Source organism: Colossoma macropomum, unplaced genomic scaffold, assembly GCF_904425465.1.
Source record: "Colossoma macropomum unplaced genomic scaffold, Colossoma_macropomum, whole genome shotgun sequence".
Lineage (NCBI taxonomy): Eukaryota > Metazoa > Chordata > Actinopteri > Characiformes > Serrasalmidae > Colossoma > Colossoma macropomum.
Genome location: NW_023495660.1, coordinates 243,557 through 269,816, shown reverse-complemented (window position 1 = coordinate 269,816; position 26,260 = coordinate 243,557). Strand labels below are relative to the sequence as shown.

Below are 26,260 nucleotides of genomic sequence, written 5' to 3'. Positions count from 1 at the left end.
TGTTTTCTTCGTGCATGTGGAGCTGTGTGAAAACATGACCCACTAATCACACTCTGGAGAAATCATCCACAAACCCCTGAGCGCTTTCAAATGAAAATCAGATGGCACACACAGATGACCAAAGGCTAATAACAGCAAGGCTGGGCAGCCATAGCCTTGTGTTAGGACAGTGACCTAAAGGTTGGTGGCTTAACCCCTAAAATTGCAGGCTTATTAATTGGTTATTTATCTTGAGTAATCAAGCAGTAACGACTAAAAAAAAAATCTGTAATTATGCAGTGAAGAATTTTAGTCCCAACATAGTTTAAGTAGTTAAAATCACATCAGTGAAACGCTTCTGGTAATATATGAACACAACTCAGTCAAAAGTACTTAAAAGCTGCTTTGGCCTTGGTTGTTTTTCAAATACTTTTTCCTTCGTCTGTCGCTTTGTTCTGTAAAACCCTGAACATCAATGCTCCGAATCATCTTTATTCTTATGGAGCTGCTATAAGAGCTCCTTATTAATTATTATCTGTAAAGAAAAAAACAAAAACAAGGATTCTCGTAGGTCAAGTGGGAACAGCATGTCTGGTGTTCTGGTGTTCGAAGCCCTCATTATTTCAGTTTTATCTTTCTGTGAAATGAGTATGTAATAGAGTGGCCATTTCGGCTGAAAATAAATGGTTTTTGTAATATTCATACTTGTGAATCTTTAGCAGAACTCTTAAGGACAAACGCTTTGACAGTGTAATATAATACCTCTAGAACAAATAGCCTCTGAAAAACCACAAAAGAGATCAAGTAAATGGTAAAGCCTTTAAAATCTGGTAGCTACAAATGCACTGTATGAAGAATCTGGGAAAGTAATGGTCTCAAAACATCCAGCAGAGAATATCTAGCTGGATTTGGCATGCAGTATGCCTCCCTCTCACCACTGTTATGCAGAAATTTCAGAAGTATTTATGTACAAAATAAATAAAAGTAAAAACAACAAATCATCCTATATCTTTTACTGCATCTTTTTCACATTACATTTATAAGTACATCAAATTCCTCCATGCGAAGATTCAATTTTAAGGCAAAAATCATTTATGGAGGGGGATGTGACAGGAAAAGTAGTCTGGCAACTTTTGAAAATAAATAAAGTGTGTATTTGCATAATAAACTAGTGAACACTGGAGCATGCCAAGTGAGCGACAAAGCAAGAAAAAAGCAAAGTTAAATGTCAGTACACACAGTTCCTTGGCACTGTAACAAAAACCTTTTCATCAAGGTTCTCTGCACAAAACAAAAGTAGGCTACACATCACCTATGAAATCCAAAGTGAATTTCTATACTCTTCACTGAAGGGCTATGGCAATGAATCATGTATCACAAACCAAAAACAACATTTTGGCAAACAAAGAGCAATTTAAAATACCTGGAAGAATACAAACATTCAGATTGGACGTGTTTTTCTGCAATTTTCTCATTATTAAAGTGCAACGAAATGCTTCATTGAAGAAATAATACTTCCTAAAACACCAATAATGCACGCTGCGAACAGTAGCTGCACAGCAGTATTCCTTCAGGTTTTCTACCCCTAAAAAATTTGCTCGCCAAGCTCAAAGCGACAGGTCTGACTCTGGAGTGTCCGTTTCCGATCCAAAGCGGGTGCACGTACTGATCTCTTCAGGGATGACTGTCGCAGCGTCACCGTTTAGGCTGGCTTTGGGGAACAGCACAAGACCTTTAGTGAAAGAAACAATAATAAAGGAACTGAAGGAAAGAAACATGGAAAGACAAGCACCGAAGATATGGACAACTGCTTCTGCCTACACCAGGGCTATCTAATCTTATCCACAAAGGGCTGGTGTGGCTGGAGGTTTTCATTGCAACAAAGCAGGAGCACACTTGATCGGTTGTTTGAAGACTGATTATATGAGTGGAATCAAGTGTGCTCTGCGTGTTTGGAACAAAACCTGCACCCACACCAGCCCTTTGCAGACAAGACTGGACACCCTTGGCCTCAACTGAAAACAATTCACTCCCATATCAATACAGTGTATTTATGGAAACTACGCAGCAAAAACAGTCCGTTTTGAATTCAGTGTTTCCTTGATGAACTTATTCACACAGTCATCTGCAAAGGTTTGAGTTTTGTTGATTTTCTAAATTAAAATAAGATAACATGTCTTATACAGCAGTGGTCAGAGCCTGCTGATTTACATTTTACACCAAGTACAAAAAATTTTGTTCTAAGGTCCTTAATTTCTGTCATCAGGTTGCCACTGATCTTACAGTCCTGCTAGACCATGATGTTCCATGCTCAGCATCTATTTTTCTTTTTTCTTCTCTAAAGCTCTCAGTTCAGCAGAAACGACTGTTGCTCTGTACTTTGACAGCTGCAAAAAATTGTTGATCAATCAATGGAATCCTTCTCACTCCATCTCAAGACAGCAATGGATTTTGACTGCTCTTGATATTATTTCTTTGGAGCTTTCAGTTGCTTGGACACATGGGGCTCAGTCAAGAACTATTAATGCTTTGAAGAAGGCTCTCCAATCAGTGGAGTGTTTACTAGGCCCTTGCTAGAGTTATCTATTTGTTTTTGCATTTTAAGAGAAGTCCCGCTATTTAACCCATCTATGTATCTTTTTTTTCCTTTTTTCTTTTCCATTTGTTTTCATGAAGCTATGTTTTGATATGTATATGGCGTATGTATGTTTATGTATATATGTGTTATTTATTTATTTTTTATGTACTGTTTAAAAGCTTGATTCGGTTATCTGTCAACACTGCCTGGAGGGGGAGGTGAGGAGGAAAATGGGATGTTATGTGTTCTTATGATTATGTGTATGCCAACACAATCATAATCGTACTGTCATGCCGAGAATATACATTGACCAGCCACAATGTACTCCTACGTTTCCATATTTTTTGTATATTTTATCAGGTCTACTTACCATAGAGGTGCAATTGTAGTTCTACAATTACAGACTGTAGTCCATCTGTTTCTCTGCATAATAAGAGCAGGTATTATGTGGATTGTGGATCATTCTCAGCACTGCAGTGACACTGACGTGGTGGTGTGTTAGTGTGTGTTGTGCTGGTCTGAGTGAATCAGTTTTTAAACACCTCAGTGTCACTGCTGGACTGAGAATAGCCCACCAACAAAAAATATCTGGAAAACATCATTCTGTGGGCAGCATCCTGTGACCACTGATGAAGGACTAGAGGATGACCCACACAAACTGTGCAGCAACAGATGAGTTACTGTCTCTGACTTCATATCTACAAGGTGGACCAACAAGGTAGGTGTGTCTAATAGAGTGGACAGTATGTACGTAATGTTTGCACAGGGCACAATTTATTTCCCCTCCCCAAGCCCAATATGTTCGCCAAATAAACAGTCCAAAAGTGTGTTCTCTGTAAAATGCCAGCAAGGGTTCCATTCCAACAAAGCAGGAGCAAAAACCTGCAGCCACACCAGCCTTTGTGAATAAGACCGAACACCCCTGCTGTAGAGGATGTGCACACAAATTTTCACTTAGAAAATGAACAAAAAATTTAAATTTGACCAGGGGCACCAAATCTTTGTATATGACTCTATATCTGCCTATTCACCCTACAGCAGTTTAGCCCGGGCCACAAAAGCTGAAGTTATAAGAGGTTTCAGCTCGGACTGTTTTTTTTGCAGGGAGACCAATCAGAACAGAGATCATCTACATATACTAGCTTTCAAGGCCCGGTAACAAAAACAGCCTGTTTAATTCTAAGGGACAAACACAGGTTGGAAGATGGTCATCTATGAAGGAATTATGACTGTTTTTGTTACATATTATTACAACAAAACATTACTACAAATATCATAAATAGATAATGAACATTCAAAAAACAGCATGCAGGAGTATTGACTCACGCTCCATCTCCTCTGTACCACCGTCACTAAGAGCCTCTGTATCTGAGCATGTCCGTGTGCGTCTCTGTGACGACCTCTGTACTGTCATGCACTCTTTCGGCACACTTGACCTTGAGAGCAGGAAAAAGAGAAAGAGTGTACCAACACACTAACACAGAGTATCAATATAAGTAGCAAGCACTTTGTGTAATGAAATAAAAAACCTAACAAAAAAAGTTGTTTTGTGTATACTGTACCTGTCATAACTATACGTGCCTGGATGGCTAATTGACCGCTTCATCTACACAGTAAAGAGAAAAGGGAAAATATAAATATGTTTTTTTCTAGTTTAGCATAATTACTCAAATGAATAGAGAGACAGACAGATAGACAGATAAACAGATAAATAAAACATGCCACAAACGTTATTTTGCAAGGTGCCACACAAGAACCGCTTTTAGTTCCCTAGAGAACCCTTTAATGGATGGTTCTTTGGAGAATCATTTTTGTAAATGAGATGTGCAAAGACCACATAACATAAAGGCATAGAACCTTTACATTATGCGAAGATTATTCAAACAATTAAAAGGTTTTTTACAGTCACAAATCTCTTCAAACTTAACTTCCTTAAGAAACCAAAAGGGGTTCTTCTATGGTATTGCTTTAAGAACACTTTGTGGCACCTTTTCTTTCTGTCTTTTTTTTTTTTAAAGTGTAGATTTGTTTTTTACCCTCGCCATTTGGATGGGAGAGGGGGAAACAGGGGACATTAACGGGTCTGAAGGACTTGACTGCAACATGTCTGTCTGGAACTTTGAGTTGGCAATCTTCATACATTCCTCCAAGGTCTGAATAAAGGTATTACAAGTGGCGCTCAGCAAAGATGAAGCCTCATTCCTTGTCTGGGAAAACAGCCAAAAAAAAGAACAAAAGGAAAGAGAGAAAATATTCATTCAGCATAAACACAGTAAACAATGTGAGAGTATCTCACAAATGCCACAGTGACTATTAGAAAAACATTTAAAAAAAAATTATTTTAACAGCACATTGGGTGATATCTGTTCCAGAATTTCCTGCTGATATCGGAAGGTAAAAAGAATGAATCCAATCTATCCTGAAATAGCACACAGTCACATTCAGTGATATGTTGTTAGCCATGTATTTCTTCTTGTGGGGTAGTAGAGTGTTTGAGTACTTTGAGCATGATAGCTCATCTTGTGTGAAGTGCTTAATTAAAAAAAAGCTCATTTTAGAGATTTCTAGTAGTTTCTAAAGAAATAATGTAGTATTGATACTGAAGTTTTCATTGTCGATATCAGTATCAGTATATGATACTTTATGATATAAAATATCATAAGTATCATCATGCCCTCTCTATATGCAAATGCTTAATTATATTTGCTGTGCTACAAAAATACAAATTTAACAATGTAAAACAATATACAATAAATTGTTCCAAAATCACAAGTTTACATGGCTAATCAGCCCAATTAGCATCATGAAAAACATGTTATGTGAATTTACTAATTGGAGGTCCCAGATTCCATCCACTTACTATCTTTGCATTTCAGTCAAAAGTTCCTTGAAAGGGCCAATATCATGGAAAAAGACTTAAACGTATGTGCATATATTGTTAAAGTTTTGTTAAATGTACCATTTATAGAAATTGAGATGCAAAAACAGCCTGTTTAAAATGTATAGTTTTTGTGCTGTCACCAAAACAAGCACATATAAATATATCCTACTATTCAGACTCTAACAGTTTAGCCCCGCCCATTAATTAATTCATGAAGTGACAAAGTCTATTTCAGCCCCGACCGCGTTTTTAATCAGTCAGAATACAGGGTCAATCAGATGTCTTAAAGGTACAATATTCAAAATATCCTGATAAATTCTAAAGGAAAAAGAGAGGTTGGGAAATTCGTGCAAACTTATTTATTTTTGACTGTTTTTGATACATACAACCACACAAATGACATAAGAGAACCTTAATGGAAAATACAATATTTAAGGGAAACGCAGTATATGGGCCCTTGTGAATGTGAATGAAAGGCAGTTTCAAATTTGGTGTCTAACCTCTGAGTGGTCTCCCTCCTGCTCCACTGACTCCTGAATGGTGTGAACCTGTTGCATTAGTAAGTCACAGTAGAGACGCAGCTCTGACATCTTGGTTTTCAAAGACTCAGTGGTCTCTGTTAGTTCTGCAAGAGGTAGGTACATCATTTCACATTTTTTAGAACTCATTTTGGTTTAAACTTTATTCACATGATTAGGAACATAGACAAAGATAGAAAGAGAGAAGTAGGTGGTGAGAATACAGAGAATGTTAAAAACATGCAGGGAAAATGTAGGGGTAACACATGCACTGTGAATGTCCCACCTCTCTCTTTTTTGGTTCTTGTGTCGATGAGCCCAGCCTTGGAGCTCCCCAGAGCCACAAGCCATTTCTGTCTCTCAGCTGCATTTACTGCTTTCACGTAAAAATGCTGCTCTCCTGGTATGATGAGCTCCAGCCTCGTATTATCGGTCTGGTGAACTAGTTTACGAGAATGAGGAAGTTTGGAAAACAAAAGAATTAGGCCAGCTTCTTAACTCTGCAGAACTCTTTTAGTTGATGGGCAATAATCCTTGGAAAAAAAAAAGTTCTGCTTGTACAAGCAACACTTATGTGTACACATAAGCTTTCATAAGCTATAAATGGATAAAATTCTTTTACCTTTAATTTCACACACTGACATCTTTATACTGCCCTTGCTGCCTTTGCAGACATCATCTTGGGAGTCGTAATATGAAATTATTCCATTGTCCAAAACAAACCACCGTGGCTGCCATCCTAAAACAACACACATAAAAGAAGGCATTTCAGTTCACATCCTCCAAATTGCAGCTACCCACTTTTAGTAAGGGCTGCCTGTTATATAACTCTCTATTCGACTGTCATTTGGTGAGAACTTTGCTAACATTACATGCAAACATTAGAAAAACCGATATGATCATATAAAAAAAAAAACTAAACAGGTCAGCAGATCTCTGCTCGCGGTCAGTCAAAAGGAAAAGGAAAAGTGCTGGCCTATCGAGATTCCGCTAAAGTACTGACCAAAGAATTTTTCACTCTTCCCTTTCTTTTTACAAGCTAGTTATATGAAGTAAAGCAACAGTAAAATTCTTCACACAGACCACCGTGACAGGGACAAAACAGGCATAATCAATACAAGCAATCAAAACTCACCAGAACAACAGTAAAATAAACTTAAATACACTGTTTAACGTCATTTACCCAAACACTCTTATGGAGTGCCATATATTCAAAAATAGGTCGCAGCTACATAAAAGTTTATAACCTGACAGGCTCGATGTTATGGCAACAGTTTCCCATGTGACAAATATTATTAACAATAATAAAGCCTCTATTAGCTACCTGTCATGTAGTTGGTCCACTTGTAAAGTACACCTTCCATTCTTCGCAAGCAAAAACGCGACTTTAAAAATGAGAAACTCGTCAATTTAACCAACACTTCATTGGTGGCCTTAGACCCAGTTAGCTTGCTAGCCTCCAAGCTAACTGCGAGGTGCATTCACGTGCGTTTCATCTCGACAAAGAGAGTCGAAGCGCGTTTATGAAATAAAAAACATTTTCGAGGCTAGTTTGTTCGGCAAAATAACGTCACATCGTGAGAAGTGCTCGCTGAGCGGAGCCGAAGAGGAGGCGAGAGAGGAATGGTTCCATTTCCGCTGAGTGAACGCCAGTGAACCGGATGTGGCGTTTATTTTGGCTGAGGGTTGCCAAAACTCGGCGGACAGACAGCGCCGCGCATAAGCTCATTAACAGCGTAGCAATGGCCGGAGAGGCCGGGGAGGAAATACCTGGTAGGATACATTGCTTTATTATTGCTTTTCTTTTAAGTTACAGTCCAACAGACGTTAGTGTTTTTTAGCGCTGCGCCAGTTCGCTAACATTTAACGTTACATTAACTCCGCTTGAATTAGCCTAACCAGCTAACTAACTTAGATGGTAGTAACGGTACGTATGGGAGTGCATTGCGTTCCAGAATCTGTGTCATGATTAGGATAGCTAAGTTAACCTTTTGGCTAGAATTATGTTAGTTATTTAGCTACCATTTCACATTGTACTGAAATATAGCGAGCTATTTGAGATGAGATGAGAAATAGCTGGCTATGTGTTGTCAGGGGCAACCATGCCATGTGGTCACGCCTCTCTCTCTCTCTCTCTCTCTCTCTCTCTCTCTCTCTCTCTCTCTCTCTCTCTCTCTCTCTCTCTCTCTCTCGTCCGTTTTCTAGCGTATTTGCATGACTGCTTTACGTGCCGTATTGACCACCAAAGCAATTACAAGATGATAGAGGTGGAAATATGACAATATTCATCATTATCGTGATTAATTATGTCGCAATATATATCGGAGGAGTCTCTAAGTATGTAGTAGATATGATCAGCACTTAAAGAACACTGAGCAACTCTGCTTCATTACATGAGTATCCATGAGTCCTGTCTAATTGGATTCAGTGCAGTATGTGAGACGTTGAGTAAAAATAATTGTATTTGTAGTTTTGAGAGTATTTTTTGTAGCTATATAAAGTTATGCATGCCATATATTGTGTATTTCTGCCACATCACTCATATGTACTGTGCATCAAATGTAATTCCTTTTTTGTTGTTGTTTGTTTGAAGAACATCTATCTTGAATAGTTTTCATAGTGAATAAGAAATCACTAAACCTCTACATTAACGTCTCTCTGTCTTAATGTGTCACATAAAAAAAATTCAGATCATATAGTTGCAGACAAAGAATACATTTATCACCAGAGCCTTTGAGTCTGAAATGGACGGTAAAGAAATGCCTTTATGAAGTTATTGCCTTACTTATTTATAGATTCAGGGGCTGTCTTCACATTTGGCAAGAGTAAATTTGCAGACAATGCCCCCAGCAAATTTTGGTTGAAAAATGATGTCCCTTCGAAGATAGCATGTGGAGATGAGCACACGGCACTCATTACAGGTATGCACAGGCTGTGTTTGATCATTCTTTAAGCATTATTGTAAAGTCCTGGAGTATTATGAATCCAATATGTCTAATTAAATATCTATAACTTTCTAATCTCTGTTTTTGTCCCATTTAGAGAATGGAAAGCTGTTCATGTTTGGCAGTAATAACTGGGGGCAGTTAGGTCTTGGAACAAAGACCAGTGTAAATAAACCTACATGTGTGAAAGGTATGTGATTGTCTGATGCATTATTTTATCAGAAAGAGTATACAGGGCACTCTTGCTGTCTGTCACTAGCAGCTGCTAAATCAGTCAGTGCAATGTTCATGAAATTCAGTTGAATAGAGCCTTTTTACTATAATAAAATATTAATTAGCATTGTATAGTATTTTAATTCTTATGGAGGGAAACAGGAAAAAACAAAGCCACAGATCTGAGTTCCTCTTAATCCCAATCTGGAGTGGTCCATAATCTTGTTTAATCCTAGAGCTCTAGGCATGTGATTGCTGAGACAATGCTAATTGTACTTGTTTGTCTTGAGAAATAGTCTTTTTCTACAAAAAGTCTCTTTGGCCACTCATCAAGCAACTTTTTCCTTTTTCACCTATATGGGAAATCAGATGGCATAGTCATCTTGGTGTTCTGAAATCTCAGACTGTGGCATGTTCAGTAACCCTTTCGCAGCTAATGCAGAATCTCTTCTTTTGTTTAAGCTTTGAAATCTGAAAAAGTAAAACTTGTTGCTTGTGGAAGGACTCATACGCTTGTTTACACATGTAAGTATGCTTGTGCACCTTACTACATTTTCCTACAGAGAGCAAAATCAGCAGCATTGTCACATTGTGCTAACAGTGCAGGCATACAAAAGAAGTAATTTTCTTCATGAGTGTTGTTGATAAGGTTGGCAAGGCAACACAAGGGTCGGGGGATGTGACACTAGTCTGGCTTGTGTCATCAGCATGTGGTAACCTGTATGCGGCTGGTGGGAATAATGAAGGCCAGCTTGGTCTTGGAGACTACGAGGAGAGAGCCTCATTCCAGCTGGTTGATTTCTTCACGAAACATGGTCCAATCAAAATGCTTGCTGCAGGTTCCAACACGTCAGCTGCCCTTATGCGTAAGACTTCTTCCTGCATATAAAATTGGACGCAAAAGTTTGAACACCCCTAGTCAAATTACATGTTTTGTTGATTTTCTAATTAAAAAGAAGCTAAACAAACTTAAAAAAAGGCAGTTTTAGTTAGTGCACAATTTCTATTCATTTGCTGAGTTTAACTTGAAAATACTAAAATGTATTAAAACTCTTGCATTGGACACATTTTATGTTTTATTTTCTTCCTACTGTGTTAAATTCAGCAAATAAATCATAATTGTCTATTAAAATGTGCAGAACTGTGTTTTCTTTATGTGTTAACGTATTTTTACAAATAAAACGTGTAATTTGACCAGGGGCACCCAAACTTTTGCATATGACTGTAAAGAATTATATTTGATTGTTAATTGTCAAAGGTACACAATCTGTGTAGCCCTGGTTGCATTGCCCCTGTAAAAGACTTGTTAACATGTATGAAATACATTAAACTAGTACTTGTATAACCTATGGAATAGTGTTTTTGGCTCTTTCTGTAGCATCAACATGGCTTCAACTGATTTCTTTATTTGCTTTAATGAGCTACGAGTAAGAATAAATTAATATCCAATGACACCACGCTTTTCATATCTCCAGCAGTAATCTTGACTTCTAGGCGTTAAAGCCCTGTTAAAAAGTTGGGCCTCTTCTATGGCCAGAGCTGCTAACTACAGCTCTGCACAATGGTGTGGTTACTCTGTGTCCCTAATATTTGGTTCTCTGGATTATGCTCGCTCTTTTTGCTGTATTCTCTTAGAGGATGGAAAGCTGTATGTGTGGGGTGATAACTCTGAAGGCCAGATTGGTTTGGGTAAGGAGGCTGGTGCTGTGACTCCTCGGGAGCTTTCTGTCGGGAGACGAGTGGCTTGGGTTTCCTGTGGCTATTACCACTCTGCCTTTGTTACAGGTATAAACACTTATAGTGGCATAGTTCATACAGCTCTGCAGTTCAGTATAGTCCTGGGTTCAGTGTAAAATAGGTATTCTTAGATGATGAATAATAGTAATGTTTTAAGAACTTTTTCATGTGGACTAGATGGAGGAAGCAAAGATAGAAAGCTAAGATGCAAGTGTTCTTTGGGTGTTTGGCATTCACATGGATACAGATGGGTGACAAATTTAAGGAAAAGGAAGGAATATTTTAATAAATGAGTGGGGAAACAACAAATACAGATGCTTTCAGAAAGGTGAACTACATAATTTAATAAACATCCTACTATGGTTGTTGACGTATGAAAATTACCTCAATTTTGGATCAAGATCGCAGGAGGACAAGATCTAGGGTTCGTTATTGGGGAATTGATGGTATAAGCTTCAATCATAAACATTGCTCAACTGGGTAGTGTTTCAAAGGGACAGTGACTAAAATGACATCAGTAAATTGTGTTGGAAATTGTGGTCAAAAGCACACATTCAATGGCTGTGATGCTCATTCATTAGTACGATTTGTAAGGAAAAGCAGAAGAGCAACATCTTGGCTACAACTCCTACTGTGAGAATGTCAATGCAGGACGTGATCACACTGTGTCAGCAAGAACAGCCTGTCCACAACTACTTAGAAAGGGATATTATAGTATGCAGTGCATATACCCCTCTTTAAAAAATGTGTTGTGAGAAGATATGTTCTTTAGCTTTGCATACCAAAGCTGAAGTACGAAACCTGGATGTAATCTTAGATTCTGAGCTCTGTTTTGTACCGCATGTAAAAACCAGAGTAGTTTTTTATCATTTGAGAAACATTGTTAAGGTTTGGCCCTGTTCATTCATTTGTTACAAGCAGAAATGCTTAATGCTCTTCTTATTAGGCTTCCTAAGAATATAGTACATCCTCTAAACTCATACAGAATGCAGCAGCATGGATCCTAGCTAAAACAAGAAAAGAGAGGTATATCACTCCCATTTTGAAAGAATTGCACTGGCTACCTGTATCTTTTAGGATAGACTTTAAAGTTTTTAAGGCTTTAAATGACCCAGCACCCGCTTACTTCACAGAATGCCTGTCTGTTTATGTTCCAACACGTGATCTTAGGTCTGCAGATACTGGCCTTCTGCAAATACTTTCCATAAAATACAGAATACATGGAGAGGCCTTGATTATTATGCTTCTAAACTGTGGAACTCAATTTCACCTTCTATTAGACAGTCATGCTTAGTGTTCAGTTAAAATTCGGTGTTTCCTTGATATTTATCTTTTAAATTTGATCTGTCCTTGTCCTGTAGGATTTTAAATTAACACGCATAGTTACTTCCATTACTGTCAAACATTATCACCTGTCTGTAAAGCACTTTGAGCTGCCACTAGTATGGAAAGTGTTCTATAAATAAAAAAAAGATATCATTACAAAGGCAAATGCACATTTCGGAGTTCAGTGGTACAAAAACCACAGGCACTGTCTACAGAGAAGTGGAAAAAAGTGATCTGGCCAGCTGAGTTGTCCTTCACCATATTCTCCACAAGTGAGGGAATGCATGTGTGGCATACAGACCTAATTGCTTGACCCCTACAATAAAGGTGTCCGATGATTGCTGTGGAGGGCATTTTGGAGCGCTCTCCACCACCATCTTTAAAACACCAGTTGAGGAAATATCTGTAAAAAGAATGGTGTTCTGACCCTCCAGTACAGTTCCAGAGACTTGAAGAATCTGTGCCAACGATCATTTAGGCTGTTCTGGTAGCACATGGTAGACCAACACCTTACTTTCCTTTGTTTTGTCACCCATCCCTATATAATTGTGGTAAAAAATAATACAGGCCAGTCTTTCAGCATATGAAATCAAGGGTTCACTAAAATGTTTAAGTATCTTGGAAAGCACATCACAGTTGCAATATGTGGCAATATAAAAATAAAATGCAATGTGGCATTTTGTCTGTATAGTGTAGCCCTAACAAAAATCTTGGACCACTGCCTTAATTTCCCCTTAAAAAAACTAGGGTGGGAAGCAGCTCCATTTTGCCATAGACTTTACCAGCTCACAATCCATTACTGCTGACGTCTGTTCACTGGCCTTCAGTGGTTGACAATGCTTGACGTTTATCAGCCACTGAAGGCCAGGACTGCATTACTTGAACTGAAAATTTCATTCATTAACTTGAATGGATGAAATGCATTGGTCATGCTGGACTGGAAGCCATGTTACTAAGTGGCAGTTGTGTTGTGTGTTCCAGTGGATGGGGCCTTGTTCACATTTGGAGAGAGGGACTGTGGAAAGCTGGGACTGTCCCCAGCTCAGCTGCCCAATCACAAAGTGCCTCAGCACGTAGAGGGCATTTCTGAAAGGGTGCTACAGGTGGCCTGTGGTGGAGGACACACAGTGGCTTTCACTGGTATGAAGTCATGTCTTTTGAGCAGAATTGTCAAACTGTTGTTAAGGGTGACCAAGTCCCATCACTCTGTCTATATAATGTCATTTAAAGTTGTGTCCATCTACCCTGAAAGGATTTGTTGCCTACTTAATCTGTGTGTGTGTGTCTTTGTTTGTGTGTTTGTGTGTGTGTGATCTGACTCAGAGAATTATCTATATTCATTTGGCCTGGGTCAGTTTGGCCAACTAGGTCATGGCACCTTCATCTTCGAGTCTCGTTTGGCCAGAGTGGTGGAGCACTTCCGCAAGGGGAGAGTAAAACACATAGCATGTGGAGAAAATCATACAGCAGTTCTTACAGGTACCATATGGCTGCGCGGTAGAACTGAATGTAGCCCTCTGCTTGTCTGCTTATCTACTGTGTTGCTTTCTTTCACAGTAGAGCACTTTCCCAGATACATAAATGGAATGCTTTAATTAGAAATGTGGTAATTTTTTATGGCCAATTTCAATTTTGATTTCTTTACAGCCAAACTTGCAAATGGCCAATTTTTTGCCTGATTTTTAGCCTTTAAATTCGAAGCTCACACTTTGTGGGGTAAATAATCAGTTGAAACACATCAGCACATTACCAACACTTTCTGTTAGCCAAACTTGTAATATTAACAACATTATTTGCCTTTTAATGGGTCTAACTTTCATTTTAAAATTTGCAATTTTAAATCAATTACCTATTTATATAACAGGAATCAAAGTGCTACATTGAACATAAGAGGCAGCTAGCTATTGAGCACAATGAGTCATGTATAATTATTTTACGTCTTTTTGGGACAGGAGTAGCAGCGGCATTCAAATACAATGCGAGTGCACCTATCTCCCTCACCTAATTTATGTCATAAAGTTGCAACATAGATCTGCCAAAATGAAAACAATAAACTGGGTGATTACTGATTTCATGTTTAATTTATGCCTTCATTTAATCTTTGCTTAATTTATTTATTTTGTCTTTGCTTAATTTATTTATTTTGCTTTGTTTATTTATTGCCTAGAATTTATTCTGTATGATTTATTTGGATAATTCTGCCAAATTGGCTCAAAGTCAGAGGTCAAAACACATTTCAGACTTTTAACTGACTTGGACTTTAGACTAAAATCCTTTAGCTTTGAATGACTTTATACCTTAATTATACTTATTTTATTAAGTAAATCATTGAACATTCTAACATCTCTACAAATGATAATAACACTACAGAAACTTTACGAAATGTTTTGGTAGTGACTGATTTGATAGTGACAATTTTAGCTAATTTTGAGCATAACTCAGAAACAATAGCCAGTACATGACTAGGGGACACAGCTTTGAACAGTTGTACACACATAAAATAATAAAATCTTTCATTAAAACACACAAAAAAGTTTGCTTATTTGCTGAAAATATGTGTTTCACTAGTGATAATTCTTAAGGTTACACACTGAGTTTTAGAATTTGGGACACATTTACTTAAAAAAATGGGTTCTAACTGTTCACCATCTGGCCATGACAGGGATGCAGTCTCACTTCCTGCTCTAAAAGTCGAGGGTGTAGCTAAAATAAGGCTCTATCTGTGGACTAAAACTATTTGTGTTTAGCAGCAACATAAAAATGCGGGACAGAATTTTTACATTTAAAATGAAACTTATGACCTAAACCCTTAACTTGAATAAAAAGATATTAAAAAAAAAAATTTTTCACAAGTGAGATGAGGGTTAGGGTTTGGGACAGCAACCTCCTAATAGAAAGTACCCCAAAATTATAATTTTGTATATTTTTAGCATATTAGTATCTCAATTAATGCCTCGAGCTAAACTAGGTCATAACATAATCCCCCAAAATATTTAAGGTCTAAATACTTAATTGTTTTGTTTTTAAATTATTTTTTAATTTGTTTTTAAAAAAATGGTGGGACCACAGTTTGAATTAGTTCAGTATAATGGTCCATAAATGGTTTATTTCGTCCTTTTGTTCTTTTCAAGTGACTATGTGTTTGGATATTATCCATATAGTTTTGTGCAATACTGTTGAAAATATATTCAGTTCAGTTGTAGGAATATAAATTTGAAAAGAATTCCTGTATTTTTAATCTGTTGTGCTCATTTCAGTTAGTGGCCTTCTGTACACATTTGGTGATGGCCGTCATGGAAAGCTGGGTCTAGGAGAGGAGAATTTCACCAACCAGTTCAAACCAACTTTATGTCCACGATTCCTCAAATATAGTGTGGAGTCTGTGAGTTTCATTAATATAATCTCTATATCTTGCATTTTCAGCTTTATGCATCAAGCTTCTGGATATTTTCGTTATCTGTAATATGTGTGTGTTTTATATCTGTGCTAGGTTACATGTGGCGGATGTCACATGCTGGTGTTGGCCAAACCTCGGATCAAAGGGTCAGAAGACGTGATTCTAGAGGATGACGATATCACTGAGGACTATCTTGAGAAGTCGTACACAGAACTGCTTGGAGAGACAGTCACTCAGACCAACCTGAATAGAAGCTTTTCAGCCCGTGTCAGACGCCGAGAAAGGGTGGGTCAACTCAGCCTCCTTTGAAGCTTTCCTACTGAAATAACACTTAATTACCATTACTTAGCTAAATATTCACCTTATTGGAACCTTAAAGGAATACATTAGCATGGCTGAAAAGATTAATTGTAATTATATCACAGTTAACAGTAAATTAACACTAGTTCATGGAGAGCAGTTAGCATGGTCTCATATGTATGACGCTAACAAACCCCCTAAGCCATTTATCATTCATTGGGCAGAAGGCAGGAAACACCATGAACAGATCGCAAGCCCGTCACAGGGCGTCATTGTGAAATAGAAGTCAGAAATTATACATGATTATTCTCTGTCAGTAAGGGTTAATTTAAACACGGTGTACTCTTAAGCAACAAACAACAGGGAACTCATTTAAATTTAGATTTGAACCACATTTATATGCAGAAGCAGTCATTACAGCAGAAGTTCAAATTTCAAGGATTACATTTAACATTTAAGGATACATTTTACATTTAAAGTCAAATCTCCTGTTTTTTGCTTTTAGGAGCGTTCTCCAGAACAATTTAGAATGATGTTCCGGACTCTTCCACCTCTTAGTTCAGGTTACCTCAGTGCATCTCTACCTGTGTCTAGTCAGACCTTGCCCCCACGATTGCCCCCCACGGAGTTACACAGCAAGAGGGACTCCAATGGCCTTCAGAGAAGTGGCCTTCACCACAGCACTGGTAATAAACAGTTTTTCCACAATTCTGGAGATTGATAGCTTTTTTCACATACCAGGTGAAAGTGTTTATCAGTACTCAAGTATTATTTATGTATTCTACAGCTTTGTGTGTTTTTGTGTATTTATTTTGAAAGGCAAGGTGATGAAAGAGCAAGAAGTTGATGGGAAAAGTTCTGCAGTTGAAAACAGTGAGGACAGTGAAAGTGTGAAGGATTTGGGAGAAACCACTGACTTATTAAATTTAGTGAGTGCTTAAGTCACTTAATACTGTGATATTTTACAGTTTGTCTTAAAATTGTCTGATATTTTCTTATGTAATTTTCCACATTTTAAAAATGTCATTGGTTGGAAATGTACAGATATTTATCTGTTGTACAAGATTCATGGAATGACTGAAAAGAAAAATATTGATGGATTATGTTCATGTTTCTTTCTTTACTGACAGACTCATGTAATAAAGATGGATCCTGGTGAGAAGAGTCTTACATTGTCTCCTGTTCAGAAGGTAGGCAGTAGGCTGATTACAGTTGCTGATGTTTAAGTAAGGGAATCATTTAAATACGTAACCTTTAGCTAAGTGTTTTTAGTTGTTTTTTTTATTTATACTAAATGAAAGTGATTTAAAACACCTAACATTTTTTTTAAAGACCACTGATATTCAGTAGGGTTTCTGGCATAAAAGCTAGCTGTATGCCTTAATAAATGCCTTTATGATGAGATACAGATGTGCTGTGGAAAGAAACGTTTTGGTTCATACATTACAGAACCTATTAATATGTTTTGTTGTCCTTGTCAATTCCGCCACACTGGATTTAAAATAAGCAGGCCAGACTTCGTAGGAGTAAATTAAAATCCATATGTGTCCATTTAACACTGGTAATTTAATTGTCTAGACTTTTCCCAAGGGTGTCATTTTATTTTCAGTTTTTTCCTCCCTTACCATGGCTCTGTCTTTGCCATTGACTGTGCTTTTTTTTCTCATTTGTTTTTCAGCTTTGAGTTCATTCTGCACTCATTCATCCTGCTCAGCATGTTCATTCGTTTCTCTCTCTCTAACGCTTTCCCTCTTTTTATCCTCTGCTTCCGGGGTCTTGGATAGAAGAAGGTTAAGGTTGTGAAAAGGCACGGTAAGGAGGTGGGACAGCCTGCACAACACCCTGCTCGCTCTACTAGGCATAAAGCCCTGCCCACTGAATTACTGAGAAGCCCTAGTGGCAAGTCACTGCTTGGGGATTCTCCACTTTCCAGAAGCTCCTATCAAAGTTCCCAGAGCTGGGGCAGTGATAAGGAGAATGCACTGATAGCTTTGAAGGAAACCAGGCCCACAAGGCTCAGAGCAGAGAGCAGTAGAGCTAAGAAAGAGACCCAGCCAATGAGCCTGGCTGATATTAGCAGAGCTAAGTCTCTGCCTCGCACACCCATACACACAGCAGGGCCAAGCCAACTAATGGAGATTGGAGGTAAAAGTAAATCTACTAAACAGCCTAAAGGAAAAGCCCAGCCAAGTCAAGAAGACCTAAGCAAGCCTGCGACTAAACCTCATTCTGCTGAAGTGAATCGTTCAGAGATAGACTTTGACACTAAGGCTGGTAAACCAAGGGGAAAAGCTAAATTCGCAAGCCAAGGGGATTCAGGCAAAGTAGGATCCAAAACTCACCAGGAATCAGACTCCAAAAGGCAGCAAACAAACTATGAGGAGAAAGAAAATGTGGTGAGGAAGAAGCCTAAAGAAGATCAAGCAGGTAAAGAGATACCTAGAGAGGTTGCTGCTAAAATCACACAGGCAAAACACATACCTGTAGAGGCTAAAAGCAAGATATCAAAGGTGAAAAGTAAGCCAGTAATTGTGCAAAGCAAATCACCAGACACTGCTGAGTCCGACTCAAAGTCAGGATCAAAAAAGTATGACAAAAGAGATGTAAGGACAGGGGACGTCAGCACTAGAAACAAACATCATATTCAAGCACAGGATCCTACTAAGAAGACCAAACCTGACCCAAGCCTTTTGCTTTCTAAGGGAAACAGGAAAACACAAAAGACAACCAAAGCACAATCCATGGACCCTGTATCAGTAGCCAATGCAACCAAGAGCACAAAGTCAGAATCAGAATTACAATCAGAGACCATGCGGCAAAACCTTCTCACGGGGGTAACCTCATTTATTCAAGATGTTAGACCGGAGAGTCCTGTGCGTCTTCTGAGAGAGGTGACCACTAGCCAGGTCGTGTCCCGAGCAACAGCTAGCAGCTCCTCACAGTCTGCACCACAAACTAAATCAGGCAGGACAAGAACAAATACACTTGCTGAACGAACTCTCTCAGATGCCTCATCCATCACTGACACTTCAGAAGCTGCAGAGGAGGGACCAAGCAAAAGAACATCAGCTACAATAAACGTAATGCCTGAACCTGGACCTTCAAGTGAGGAGACCCCGAAGTTCCAGTCTGGAGCCAAGTTATCAGAGGAGGAGAAAAGTGACAGAACTGAGAGAGAATGTGAGGAATCAGGAGGTGAGAGTGGTCAGATATCACAGGTGGAGGAGGCGGAGGAAGGGAGTAGGGAGATGACAGAATGTGAGGGATTGATAAAGGGAGGGGGGGAAAGTAGCAGTGCTGAATACGATGAGGAAGAGAGTAAGACGGGTGATTTGTCAAACAATAGTGAAAGTGATGAGGAAGAAAATGACACGTCGAGCAATAATGTGGAAAGCGAGGGAGAGAGAAAGGAGGAGGAAAGTGAAACCGAGAGAGAGCAAGCAGAGAGCGAGGCAGAGTCTGATGAAGAAAGGAGTAGTAGTGTGGTGGAGAAAGGAGAGGAAGAAGAAATGAGTGAGATAAATAGAAAAGAGAAAGAGAGTGAGGATGAGGAGCAAGAAGAGGATGAAAGCAGAGTGAGTGAGGTCGAAGAAAAAGAGAGCAGTAAAGAATCGGGTGAAGAGGGAGAGGAAGAAGAATCAGAAGAAAAAGAGAGCGAAGATGAGCAGGAAAGTGCCAAATCAGAAAGTGACAGTGAAGCTGAGGAGGATAGCAGAAAGGAGAGTGAGAGTGGAGAGGAAGAAGGAGAAGATGATGAAGAAGAAAATAGTATTTCTGAAGAGCAGGAGGGGTCAGAGGGGAAAGAGAAGAGTAAGGCAGAAGATGAGGAAGAGTGGGATGAAATGGAGAGTGGAAATGAAAGTGAGGGAGAAGAGAGTGGGGCAGGAGAGGAGGAGAGTGGAGGAACAGAAAATGAAGGAGAGGAGAAGGAGGAGGAGAGTGGAAAAGATGAAGAGAAAGAGAGTGGAGAAGAAGAAGATGAGGATAGTGAAGCAGGTGAAGAGGAAGAAGCAGAGGAGGAAAAAGATGAAGAAGAAGGAGAGAAAGATGATAGTGAAGCAGAGAAGGAAGAAGATGAAGATGAGGGAGTAGAGGACAGTGAAGCAGAGAAGGAAGACAATGAGGATGAGGGAGCAGAAGAAGATAGTGAAGCAGAGAAGGAAGATGACGATGAGGGAGCAAAAGAAGACAGTGAAGCAGAGAAGCAAGACGATGAAGATGAGGGAGCAGAAGAAGATAGTGAAGCAGAGAAGGAACAAGATGATGAAGATGAGGGATCAGAAGAAGACAGTGAAGCAGAGAAGGAAGACGATGAAGATGAGGGAGCAGAAGAAGATAGTGAAGCAGAGAAGAAACAAGATGAAGTGGAAGAAAACAGTGAAACAGAAAAGGAAGAAGATGAGGAAGCAGAAGAAGATCAAGAATCTGAGAATGAGGAGGAGGAGGAAGAAGCAGATGAAGGAGCTGAAGAAGTAGAGAAGGAGGAGGAAAGTGGCGAAGAACATGAGGAAGAAGAGGATGAAGCAGAAAATGAGGAGGAGGAAGAAGAGGACCAACAAGACGAAGAGGAGAGAGAGCAAGACGATGAAGAAGCAAGAGAAGAGGAAGAGGAAAAGGAAGAAGAAGCAGAAAGAGAAAATGAAGAAGAAGAAGAAGAAGAAGAACCCAAAAAGAAAGGAAAAGGGAATAAAAAGGCACCCAAATCAAAGCAAGAGACAAAGAAGGCCAAGCAGTCAAGCAGGCTTCAGCGGGGCTCAGCTAGGAGAAGCCAGTCGGACTCTGACTCCCAGGAGCCTCGGCAGTTTTGGGACGATGTTCTACCTCAGTACCTCAACTTGAAATAAGTCCACAACCTCAGCGCCACTCTATGCCACTCTCACAGTATCACATATATTGAGTTGGCAGTTAAGTAGGTACACAGCTTGTAGCTACACATTGGCAATTTTATCAGGTACACATACTGTGTAGGCACACTTTGTTTATTTTACAGTAACTGATTGTAGCCCATCTATTGCTATGCAAAATTTGACAGCAGCCCTTCAACCTGCCCAGGTGTACTTAATAAAATGGCAAGTGTGTAGGTACAGGATGGATATACAGTAACTGTGAAGCACCTTTGCACTATACTGTACTTTTTTGTCTCATCTTTGTCCATTGCTTGTTGCCAAATGGCATTTTTCCTCATTTCTGCTTGTTTGAAACCATCTTCCATTATATGCGCTCACTTTGAACATCCTTTATTCCATGCTTTTCATGCTTGAAGTGCCTTAGGACTTATAAAAGATTGAAAAAAATCTTTCACTATGCCTTGTCCTTGCTTGGGTAACATCAGTAAACTGCCATTGACTCCAGCATATTGTTCTTAGGCATCCATAGGTTGAAATGCATTTTTTTTTATTTTTAACCTTGCTGCCTACGTGATTGTTTTCTTTTTCTCAGTATTAAAGCTTTGCTTATGAACTGTTATTGAACAAAACTGCTAGCCTCTTCTTTCCTTCCTTTTTGTTGTTTATTTTTCACACTTTTCCTACTCTTTATGTTCTGTCTCTTTTTGTTTAGGTTGTGCTAACACTTTTCACTTCATTTTGGTTATACGGTTAATAAAATCGGTTGGATTTTTGGCTTACAAGTTAATCGCTACATCATTTGGTTAGAATTTCACTATTTCACTAGTATGTCATCATTTATCAATGTTTTATATAAAATCAAGCCATAGACAACAGGTCCTCTTGCATTAAGAGAGTGCAGTGAGAGGTTGGTTGATATTTTCGTGGTCTTCCATGAGAATATTAATAAAATTTTAGGCCTGAATGTTCAGAAGTGCTGTGCTCTAATAAGGAGGCTGAATGGATTGCATTTGCAATGGCCAGGTGAGTATTCTCTAATATGCACACCCTTAGTGGACAAGTTGATTGTGTTAATTCAGACCCTTGTGTCACGTGTGTGTGTGTGTGTGAGTGAGAGAGAGAGAGAAAGAGTGTGTGTGTGTGTTTGTGTGTGTGTGAGTGAGAGAGAGAGAGAGAGAAAGAGAGAGTGTGTGTGTGTGTGAGTGAGAGAGAGAGAGAGAGAGAGAGAGAGAAAGTGTGTGTGTGTGTGTGTGTGTGTGTGTGTGTGTGTGTGAGTGAGAGAGCGAGAGAGAGAAAGAGAGTGTGTGTGTGTGTGTGTGTGTGTGTGTGTGAGAGAGAGAGAGAGAGAACTTTTTCTCATGTATTGTGTGTGTGATAACTCCTCAGTACCTTTCTCACTCGTTTCCTCTTCGCCTTAACTCCTGCCTCCACTTTTTTCCTTTTTCACGGAATCATTTATTATATTCTCAGTTGTGTCTTGTTCAAACAAAAGCTCTGATGTCTGTCTTTTGTTTGTTCTTCCTGTATGATCTTCTGCAGGATTATAGCCACAGAACCATAGAGCTCAGCGATGATGAGACAAATGGAGAGGAAGCTCAAACAGAAGATGAGGAGGAGGAGGAGGAGGATGATGATGATGAAGAGGAGGAGGAGAGGGAAAAATGTGAAAAGGAAAAAGATGGAGAAGAGCTTGTGGAACAAGTAGAGCAGCAAGAGATCAAAACAACCCAAGCAATGCCTCAGGTGACCCAAGACAAAATACAGCACTGTGCAAAATGCAGAGAACACTCTTCATTTATTTAATCTGTAGACAAAACAGCCATTAAGTTTAACATAAGGAAAATATATAATGGAAAACATATATTTACCAGAAATATAATGTCATATTTCAGTTTTTAGTGTGCTCAGCCTTTTCCTTTATTACAGACTTTTTTATAGAATTCTGCAGAGGTGTTTTTTCCACATTTCAAAGTTTAGTTTTAGAATGTGGTTGCATTTTTGCTTCTCATGATGCATTAAAACCCGAACACATTCTGTAATGCTGAGGTATGGGCTCTGGGATGGTCAGTCCATGGTTCTGAGAATACCAACATTTTTTTCTTTGGATTTGCAATAGTATCATCTTTTTTGTCCCATTTTCCCTGTATCTTACAATCATTTTTTGAGCTCCAATTTTAGAAACTCGTCTTTTTTCACTTATTTCCTTTTGGCTTTCACTTTGCTTATGCAAGTGGATTATCTAAATCGTATTTCTTCAGGAATATCCCCTGAAAAATAAATAACTTGTATTTAATGGCTGTTTTGACTAATGAAAGGTGGTCTCGGACTTTTGCAGTCATTGGCACGGCCACGTTAGTATGTTTGGGAAGACAAAGGTGCGTACAATGTGTGTGAAATTTGCCCTGGGTTTGTAATAAATAAACTTAATTGTTTATTAGCTTCATATTTAAATTACATTATATATGAACAAAAGATTGTGACAGCTCAATGGTCAATAAGACAGATAATAAATAAGTTATTGTTTTGCTAATGTATTTAATATAATTGGCAGTTATGGGCTGGAGGTTAGGGAACCAGCATATGACCAGAAGGTCACCTGTTCGATCCCCTGAGCTGACAGTACGTGACTGAAGTGCCCTTGAGCAAGGCACCCAACCTCCAACTGCTCCTGGGTGCTGTGGATAGGGCTGCCCACCGCTCTGGGCAAGTGTGCTAACTGCCCCCTAGTGTGAGTTTACTAGTGTGAATATGGGTGTTTCACTGCACGGATGGGTTAAATGTGGAAGTGAAATTTCCCTGTTGTGGGACTAATAAGGGTCTCTTAATCTTGTCTGTTTTATCCAGGAAAAGGAAGATGTTAAAGAGGCTACTGTTCCTGATGGACCAATAAAAGGTCAGTTTGAAGATCTAGTATCTAGCTGTTAGTAGTTGCCATTTTATAGACATACTGTGTGATTTAAATTATACACTTAAATTGTAATGCAAGCAAAAGAAAATACCTTTTTTATGAAAGAAAAATTTGAAAGAAAGAATTATTTTGATGAGCAGTACATGTTCCGTTGTTCTGAGAAGCCAAATGAAGGTGATTTTGATGTTGTTCTGAAGAGCCACATGAAAGTGATTTTGATGTTTGCAGATTCTGGACATAAAGACACTTCCAGTCCACTTATAGAGGAGAAGTCGCAATCCCAAAATGAAGCCAAGCAGAACAAACCAAAAAATCTCTTTGGATCTAACAGCAAGGTATCTGACACAGGTCAAGGTTGTTGAATAATGCTACTTAGTACAGAGATCTTATGACAATTTCCTATCATACTAGAGGTGACCAAAATTATCATAGTTTTGGTATTATTGTGATATTGTTATAACATATACTAAAAATGGTTAAAAAGCACTAAGACACATTGAAATCTTTTTACAACAGCTAAAAGCATAATTATTGTAATGGTAGATTATAATAGATTGCTATTTGCTGTTGTTCCAAAATCATTATTATCATTACATAATTGGATTGTTGCCATCACATGTAAGTACACAATGTATTATATTACTATTCCTTCTCTTCCTTAATGGCTTCAGCTCTCTCTGTTCAAGCGGAGGTCTTCCACCAAAGACAAGCAGACTAAGGAGAAAGCAGAAGCCCCAGCGGAGAGCACTACATCAGCCAAGCCTTCCAGCGAAACCCCCTCAGGCAGTTCAGACAGTGGAGATCCAGGGAAGAGCCCCAGTGTTGAAGACCCCAACCCCCGGCCCCTCCGGTCCCGTTCAGCCACGTGCAGTCTGCTGTGATTGCTTCAGTGGACCCATTAGACCAGCATTTTCAGACCCTTTCTCAAGGACATGTCCCCTGCAGTTTAGTGTTTCCCTGATCTGTCACATTCAGATTAAGTACACAAAAGGATCCGTGGCTGGTGCATTAGAGCAGGAAAAACCTGGATTCCAGCAGTGCCCTCAGGACTAATGCTAGGAATTTCTGTTCTTAGCAATAAAAGACAAAGACAATCTGTAAACGCTAACCTTGTACCAACGCAGAGTCACAAGTTAATTAGGTACATCTACTTGTTTCTACATTCACTGGCAGTTCTATCATTTACACTTATCTGTTAGGTGTACAGTTATGGACTGTACGGGCCATCACTCACTAGATAACATGTAAATGAAAGACCATTTTTAGCACAGCATTGACACCAGCATGGTAGTGGCATGCTAGCAGTATTTCTGTTTTTTTTTTAAAACTGTACACTTCCTGGCCCCTTTTTAGACACACATGCTTGTTGGTACAGCCTGTAGGTGAACAGTTGTAGACTGTAGCCTAGACTGTAGCCCAGGGGTGGCGAAATGCAGTCCTGAAGAGTCAGTGTCCAGCACTGTTTGGTAATTTTTCCTGCTCAAAACACATAAATTAAACCAAGAAATTAATACCTGAAAAAATTCAAGTGCGTTTGAGTAGGAAAATCACCAAACTCTGCTGGACTCCGGCCCTCCAGGACTGGAGTTTGCCACTCCTGGGGGGGGGGCATTTTGTATGTAGGTTGGAACTTCAGGAGGAGCATTGGTGACCACTACACTAGTCAACATTGTAACACACAGTAATATACCATTACTATATTGGTGTCAATACTATGCTGATAATGGCCCACCACCAAAATAATGGTATGTCAGTGGTGGTACTTTGGTGGTCCGTTCGTTTCCATTGGTAGCGTGCAGTTGACTCAAACAATGTGCAGAAACAGATGGGTAACAGTCAGTAAACGTAACCTACAAATTGCACCTGTACAGACATAGCTTGTGGGTTTAGCTGGGGTGTCCACATTTTGGTTTTCAAAACAGAGGACACTGGGGGCAGGAGGGTGGCAGAGAGCAGACTGCAGAAAGCAAATGTCAACATGAAAACAAAGCCAAATCCTGGAAGTTAGACAGTTTAGAAATCCTGACCAGACGTGTGTTTAGGTGCAAAAAAGAAAACATGTCCTGGACAAAAACGATGTATGGTCACCATAGTTTGCCCAGAAGGAAAATGTAGCTAATATATGGTCAACTTGTATGATATCCAAATGACAGCCTCTAGCGGCAGGGGCTTGACTCCTGGAATAGCAGTGACAGCCATAATGTGCCTTGCAAACACTATACAACCATTGAGGTTTTGCTCAGTTGGGATATTTTCCAAGGCACTTCATGGGGCCATTTGAATTTTGGTACTATGTTTCATTTCTTGTGTGTGTGTGTGTGTGTGTGTGTGTGTGTGTGTGTGTGTGTTTTAATCACAATTTCTTTCATACGGTTTGCTTTTTGTCATAACGTGTATGTTAGATAGTGATTTGACTGTTTGTATGATGTGCATCATATAATGTAAAAATGTGTTTTAAAGTAATTATTTATTTATGCTTAGTCCAGTTTTCTTCGAGACCCTTGCCTAGTAGGGTAACATAACATTTGTATTCGATTGCCAGTGGGAATTTTCTTATATTCTTTTACATGTTGGATTGAGTGTGTAATGAGTAAAATTAATTCTACGTCTGTTTTTCATTCATTCTTTTTT

At 39.0% G+C, this 26,260-nt stretch overlaps 2 protein-coding genes across 2 annotated transcripts; one reads left to right on the top strand and one right to left on the bottom strand.

Moving 5' to 3' along the window:
• Positions 1 to 975: 975 nt before the first annotated feature.
• On the bottom strand, positions 976 to 7,599 carry plekha3 (pleckstrin homology domain containing, family A (phosphoinositide binding specific) member 3). Its single transcript, XM_036563147.1, has 8 exons — positions 7,281 to 7,599; positions 6,579 to 6,695; positions 6,243 to 6,398; positions 5,939 to 6,063; positions 4,594 to 4,764; positions 4,120 to 4,163; positions 3,884 to 3,993; positions 976 to 1,711 (listed from the first exon to the last, which is right to left on the bottom strand). The coding sequence occupies exons 1-8, from the start codon at positions 7,435 to 7,437 to the stop codon at positions 1,587 to 1,589; spliced, it is 1,005 nt and encodes a 334-aa protein (XP_036419040.1). The 5' UTR covers positions 7,438 to 7,599; the 3' UTR covers positions 976 to 1,586.
• A 7-nt stretch (positions 7,600 to 7,606) lies between these two features.
• On the top strand, positions 7,607 to 26,238 carry rpgrb (retinitis pigmentosa GTPase regulator b). The gene is made up of 19 exons (XM_036563161.1): positions 7,607 to 7,729; positions 8,752 to 8,877; positions 8,999 to 9,091; positions 9,577 to 9,639; positions 9,822 to 9,980; positions 10,750 to 10,899; positions 13,159 to 13,317; positions 13,501 to 13,656; positions 15,435 to 15,559; positions 15,668 to 15,859; positions 16,380 to 16,560; positions 16,694 to 16,803; positions 17,005 to 17,064; positions 17,662 to 19,771; positions 19,853 to 20,493; positions 22,063 to 22,464; positions 23,566 to 23,614; positions 23,858 to 23,964; positions 24,301 to 26,238. Exons 1-19 carry the CDS (start codon positions 7,618 to 7,620, stop codon positions 24,508 to 24,510), a joined length of 5,205 nt encoding a protein of 1,734 aa, XP_036419054.1. The 5' UTR covers positions 7,607 to 7,617; the 3' UTR covers positions 24,511 to 26,238.
• The last annotated feature ends 22 nt before the right edge of the window (positions 26,239 to 26,260 follow it).